Below are 6,937 nucleotides of genomic sequence, written 5' to 3'. Positions count from 1 at the left end.
CCAGTGGTGATTAAAAACCGCCAAAAGAAAGCTCTATCTGTCCCCCAAAAAATTGTATAAAATGTATTTCAGTACAGCGTTGTATGACGGAATAAATGTCAGTCCAAGGACCGCAGCGCTGAATACTGAAAAATGGCCAGGACAGGGAGGGGGTCTAAACACCTGGTATTAAGCACACCACAACCCAAATTATTTTGGAAGACTTGCAGTGAATGATGAACAAAACCCCAGCAGAAGCACCGGAGTTCCACATTTGCACCTTCCCATTTTCTACACAAATTTATTTGCGGAGACTCAAATAGTTATCCAGCGAGTAACAAGGGAGTCCAGGACTTAGGACACTGCAAACCTGACTCCAGCCAAGGTCTGTTCAATCATTAAAAAGGAGAACTATGAGGGGAGTGAAAATCACTCATCCTCATAGTTCGAGCCGACCTGTGACAATTAAACTGTGACACTTCGGCTCAATAGATCGGAAAGTGAGTGAACACATAGTCACTCGCTCACTTCTCGATCATCTCCCTGCAGAGAGAGGTGACTGTCACTCACGGCTCACTGCAGGGATTCCCCCCCTCCCCGATCCTCCAGCGCTGACTGGTGGAACGGATGGAGGAGGAGGGGGCGGGTACAGCTTGCTCTGCCTCTAGATAGGCAGAGCCAGCTGTCACTCACGCAGCTGGGTGGATCTCTACAGCATTGTCGGGATCCGTCCTGGCTGCGGCAGTCTCAGTATACTGCGAGATGTAGCTCCCTATATACTGAGCTTTGGGTCAGGGGAGGAGGTTAGTTTAGGTCCTCCTGTGACCTTTAAGAGAACTATGGGGAAAAGCACTGACCCATAGTTCTCCTTTAAACTGCAAGAGTGAAGGATTATGGGAAATGTCAGCACCCATACAAGGGAACCATGAAACTTACAGAGATTGCGGTGTTTGAATCCAGCTGGTACTTGGCTCCAATGCCAAAGTGTGTGTTATTGCTTCCTGCACTCCAAGCCAAACTCACAGAGGTCTCCACATCCTGATTGACCTTCTGATAGATCGATCCTCCAAACTCAGTGCCGTCATTCCTGGATAATGAAGAACCAGAAGACCATCATTCAGCACAGACATTACAACTACAAAGGTTCATGATCGGTGTTCAGACAGATATGTCATCAACATGCATAGCACAGGGTCCATTATACAGAGCTCAGCGTTCATTATCAGTGTATAGAGATACTCGGGATCATTATACAGAGCTCAGCGTTCATTGTCAGTATATAGAGATACGCGGGGTCATTATACAGAGCTCATTGTTCATTATCAGTGTATAGAGATACTCGGGATCATTATCAGTGTATAGAGATACTCGGGATCATTATACAGAGCTCAGCGTTCATTATCAGTGTATAGAGATACACGGGGTCATTATACAGAGCTCAGCGTTCATTATCAGTATATAGAGATACTCGGGATCATTATCAGTGTATAGAGATACTCGGGGTCATTATCAGTGTATAGAGATACTCGGGATCATTATCAGTGTATAGAGATACTCGGGGTCATTATCAGTGTATAGAGATACTCGGGGTCATTATCAGTGTATAGAGATACTCGGGATCATTATACAGAGCTCAGCGTTCATTGTCAGTGTATAGAGATACTCGGGATCACATGTAGGATGATAGAATACTCACACGTTTGTATGTAGCTGGAAGTCTTCTGCCATGTAGCCCAGGGCAAAGTTATTCTGCGCCAATCTGGATTTGGCAGTGTCGAAGGACACCTGGTAGCCAGCCATCCAGCCTTGGTAGCCCAGGACTCCCCAAGCAGTGACGGTAGGACCAGCCAGGTCCAGGTCAACGTCGGCTCCCAGATTGGCATAGTCTCTCTTGTAGGAGGTCTTCAGCTTGGCACTCTTCTTGCTGGAACACACATAAATGGTAAATATATTGCACATCGCCTTTACTTGCTCACAATACAGACAGCCGTCCTGTGCGCTCTGCAATTCTGTATGACCCCGTGACACACATGAGCAGGGCTTGAAAAATCCACTCGTCTGCGACGAGAGGACGGAGGAGCCCGACGAGCAGCTTCCCGGCCGGCCTGCCAGCCTCCCCAAAAAATGTGAACATAAATTGCAAGGCTTTAGTCCGGTCATGCTGACTGGTGAAATTTTTGACTGACTGGGGAGACACCCTAACATTTTTTTCAAGCCCTGCACATGTGTAATGATTCAGACCGCCATCTGCCTTTTACATGTAAGTGAACGTCCCCATCAATCTGGTCTCGTCACTTAAAGAGAAACCTCCCTTTTATATCTTCCAGGAAAAGCTCCTGCAAACTGCACCCCATTGACAAGTCCTCCCATCCTTTAGCTGAAAGTCCTTTCCTCTGTATTTACAGGGGCTGAAAGAGTCTGCAGGAGCCAGAGCATTGCGCCCCCAATCCATCGATCGCGGCTGTAATGCTTTAAAGGCTCAAGTGCAGAAAAACGAATAAATGCGCACTTTCTTTTATTAATACAGTCATGGCCAAAAATATTGGCCCCCCTGCATTTCTGTCAGATAATGCGACACTTTGCACAGAAAATTGTTGCAATGACAAATGTTTCGGCATTCTCATGTTTATTTCTTGCGTTTGTATTGGTGACACAAAAAAGTGGAGTAAAAAAAAAAAGCCAAATCTGACACATTCCGCGCAAAACTCCAAAAATAGACTGGAAAAATTATTGGCACCCTCAATGAATATTTGGCAGCACAGCCCTTGGAAAAGATAACTGAAATCAATGGCTTCCTGTAACCTCAATGAGTTCTTACACCTCTATACAGGAATTTTGGACCGCTCTTCTTTCACCAACTGTTCCGGGTCTCTCAGATTGGAAGGTTCCTTCTCCCAACTGCTGTTCTGAGATCTCTCCACAGGTGCTCTATGGGATTCAGATCTGGACTCATTGCGGGCCAGTCCAGTACTCTCCAGCGCTTTGTCTGAAACCGTTTCTGGGTGCTTTTTGACGCATGCTTTGGGTCATTGTCCTGCTGTAAGACCCATGACATCTGATGGAGACCCAACTTTCTGACACTGGGCCCTACCTTGCACCCCACAATTCTTTGGTAGTCTTCAGATTTCACAATGCCATGCACACAGTCAAGACATCCAGTGCCTGAAGCAGCAAAGTATCCCCAAAACATCAGTGACCCCACCACCATGTGTGACTGGAGGGACTGGATTTTTTTATTTTTCTGAAAACAGTAGAATGGGCGACTGCACCAAAAAGCTGTTATTTTGTTTCGTCTGTCCACAGCACATTCTCCCAAAAGGTTTTTGGCTTCCTCGGGTACGTTTTGGCAAACTCCAATCTGGCTTTTTGATGTTTCTGTGTCAGCAGTGGGGTCCTCCTGGGTCTCCTATCATTCAGATGGCGACGTATATTGCGAGCTGACACAGTTGTACCCTGTGCCTGAAGGTCAGCTAGATTTGTGTGGAAGTTGATGTCGGGTCTTTATCCGCCATTCCAACAATCCTTCGTTGCAATGTTTGATCAATTGTTCTTTTTCGTCCATGTCCGGGGAGATCAGCGCCAGTGCCATGGGCTGGAAACGTCTTGGCAATGTTATACACAGAGGACACAGGAACATGAAGATCTCTGGAGATGGACTTGTAACCGCGAGATTGTCCGTGCTTCTCCACAAAAACTTGGAATGCAATTATTTCTTGCAATTTGAAGACGGTGCCAATAATTTTGTCCACTCCATTTTTTCAGTTTTGCGTGGAATGTGTCAGATTTGGCTTTTTTTTTCTCCACTTTGTGTCACTTTGTTACAACAATTTTCTGCACGAAGTGGCGCATTATCTGACAGAAATTCAGGGGTGCCAATATTTTTGGCCATGACTGAATGTGCATTGTTTTCACAAAAGACCTTCTCTTGTTGCCCACAGCAACCAATCATTCACCAGCATTGCTCTGGAAGAATGGAAGAGGGAACCAATGGATAACGACAGTCTTTTTTTGCAAACATTTGGACACACAAGTGAGATGACGTAACGGAGAAGTATCAGAAGGGGTGCCACTCACCCAGTATTGGGTACGAATGTACCATCCAGTGTCAGCTTCAGACCCTTCGCCAACTGTAGACATAAAAGACAAGGAAGACATTAACCCCTGGTACCCTGTCATGCTTGTCCCCTCATGAGACAGACATGATTGTAGCTCACCTCGTTTTCCAGGGACACTTCAGTCCCCAAGGTGTTGTCTGTGTTCCACTTCTGGGTAAAGGTGAGTCCCGCATCGGACAGTTTGTACTTAGTCTCCAAGTTGCCAGTCGCCTTTCCTGTTTCAGTGTTTGAAGTGCCGCTGCTGATGAACTCCTAGAAACACAGAAGGATGGAGAGAAAGTTACTCGGGACTGACCTGCAGCCATGTCTGAAGTTTTACTTATACTACAGTGTGCAGTAGAGCTGCAACAATTCATCGACTAAGTCGATTATAATCGATGATGGAAAATGTTGTCAACACTTTCTATCATCGATTAGTTGAATTTCGATTAGTGTGGCCTGCGTGCGGCCACACTAATCCTCTCCTCCCCCGCACGATTCTTCTCTCCGCACGCTTCTCCTCGCCGCGACACGTCTCCTCCCCGCACAACACGATTCCTCCCCGCAATACGGACACGCCGCTTCTCCTCCCCACCTCACAGACCCGCGGCTGCCCGCCCATCCACGATCGGCACAATTAAGGAAGAGCAGGCATTGGGGGGGTGGGGTGGAGGAAGCTGTATTAAACACTTCCTGTCAGCCAAACACTGAAAGACAGTCTCCTGGATGCAGGTGGGCGTCTTTAGACGTCCTTCGTGCCCGTGCCCGCTTGTGAGCGCCAGGGGGCGCGCGCGAGTGGGAAACCGCCAGTAATTTAAACGGCCAGCGATGGCCGTTTACATACAAGCGGTCCGGCGTCTGTAAAGACGCCCGATCGCTTGCATGACGCAATTCTTCTCGCCGTGATCCCGGGCGTCCATCTATCCCGGGCGTTGTGACGGCTCTGTGCACTGAGAACGGAGGGAGTTCAGTACAGATCTCCTCCCGGTCTCTGAATGCAGGAAGTGATGTATGCTACATCACTTCCGCATTCCCCTGTCACTCTCCGGTACAAAAACCGGAGAGAAGCTGATGAAGCAGATCTCTGCTTCATCAGCTTCTCTGGGGGTCCCTTGGTGACGTTAGGGGTCTTAGAGACCCCTGATGTCTCCATAAAGGGGACCTGCCCCTGTAATTGGTTATTACATAGGGGACTACTTAGCACCCTATGTGATAACAATAAAGTTAAGTGTCAAAGAAAAAGTTTTTTTTAAAAATTGCTCACAAAATAAATAAAATTTACACACACACAAATAAAAAAACCACAAAAGTTTTTTAAAGTCCCCCACCCCCACATAGATGCGCAAAAATGTGTTTGGTGTGCCTACATGCAAAAATGACGATTGCGCCCATTACGCCGCACATGTTACATATCGCCGTGAACGTTGCAGTGAGAGCAATAATTCTAGGGCCATCAATCACTGATAACACTAAACTGAGGAGCGGTAAACTCTTTTAAAGCGTCGCCTATGGCCAATTTTGGCTAGGATAGTTTTTTGCGATTTTGCGGGCGTGTGCAATTTTAAGGCCTTTTATATTTTACCAAAAAATTGGGTAAAAAGAAATGTTTCCTAAAATAAAGGGAAAACCGTTTTTTGCTTTTTTTAAAAATATTCAGTACTTTTTTGTTATATAGTAAAAAAATTAAAAACCCCCCAGTGGGGATTAAATACCACCAAAAGAAAGCTCCATCTGTCCCCAAAAAATTGTATAAAATGTGTTTTCAGCGTTGCATGACGGAATAAACGTCAGTTGAAGTACCGCAGCGCTGAACACTGAAAAATTGCCTGGACAGGAAGGGGGTGTAACACCCCGGTCATCAAGTGGTTAATGTATTGCTGGGGATAGTGGAATTTGTAGTCCTCTATAGCTGATGGTACATTGTGCTGTATATGTACCATCAGCTACAGAGGACTACAAATCCCAGCAATACATTAAGCGCAATGCAGAACAACACCAGCTAAAGAGGACTACAAATCCCAGCAATAGTACATTATAGTATAATGTACTATGGCTGCGATTTGCTGTATTCCTCTATAGCTGGTGTTATTCTGCATTGCGCCGCTGTATAATTGTATGTATTATATTGCATTGCTTGCTCCCGTGATGGACTACAATCTCAGTACAAACTAGTAGTCCATCACAGGAGCCATTGTGTTTTTTTTTTATCCGATTAATCGAACTCAATAATCGGCTAACTAATCGATTTTGAAAATAATCGTTAGCTGCAGCCCTAGTGTGCAGACACTTGGAAACCGTCCACAATGTCACCGGATATATTGCAGACTTGATTTCATATTTTCAGCTAAGGAAGACAATGCAGGAGACATCAGAGCAATGGAAATGGCCTAGTCCACCTTTTTAGACCACGGTTCATGTTACACCTATATTGAGGGTATGTCATGAAACATGGTCACACTCCCCAACCCTCAAACCACCCCCTACATTACCTGAATCGCAGGGTGCTTCTCTCTGCAGAAAGGTGTTGTGGTTTAAATTTAGCTGAGCTGTGCTTGGCTCTGTTCGATGATCGTCATCAATACTACAAGTCCCATTTGCTGTACCTGTGCACTGCATCCACGACGCACTGATTGCAGGTGCAATGCTCTGCAGGACTCAATGCAAAAAGGTGGTAAATGCAGCAACATTGATTTTATGATCTATGTGCAATTACTACTTATTTTGACATTAAGAGCCTGCAGAACGTTGCACCTGCAATCAGCGTGTGGTGGGTGCAACTCACAGGCTCCCTCAATGTTGACCTCTAGCATTGGGTCTCTATGGAGGTATAGACCTTTCTAAATTAAAACCAATGTGATAAGCTG

At 45.9% G+C, this 6,937-nt stretch overlaps 1 protein-coding gene across 3 annotated transcripts in view; it reads right to left on the bottom strand.

Annotated features, from left to right (window-relative positions):
• VDAC3 (voltage dependent anion channel 3) overlaps window positions 1-6,937 on the bottom strand; it is a 27,223-nt gene that overhangs the window by 5,731 nt on the left and 14,555 nt on the right. For 2 of the 3 annotated variants that reach the window (XM_018561935.1, XM_018561936.1), the window contains 4 exons: window positions 4,194-4,346; window positions 4,054-4,106; window positions 1,676-1,903; window positions 916-1,066 (listed from right to left, as the gene is read on the bottom strand). In XM_018561935.1, the coding sequence (XP_018417437.1) occupies window positions 916-1,066; window positions 1,676-1,903; window positions 4,054-4,106; window positions 4,194-4,346 (585 nt within the window). The remainder of the gene's footprint in view (window positions 1-915; window positions 1,067-1,675; window positions 1,904-4,053; window positions 4,107-4,193; window positions 4,347-6,937) is intronic. The other variant, XM_018561937.1, reaches the window with a different exon arrangement.

The sequence above is a fragment of the Nanorana parkeri genome, unplaced genomic scaffold (assembly GCF_000935625.1).
Source record: "Nanorana parkeri isolate BGI_ZX_2015 unplaced genomic scaffold, ASM93562v1 scaffold551, whole genome shotgun sequence".
Classification (NCBI taxonomy): Eukaryota; Metazoa; Chordata; class Amphibia; order Anura; family Dicroglossidae; genus Nanorana; species Nanorana parkeri.
The sequence above is the reverse complement of the archived record's forward strand: the minus strand, read 5'-3'. Positions and strand labels throughout refer to the sequence as shown.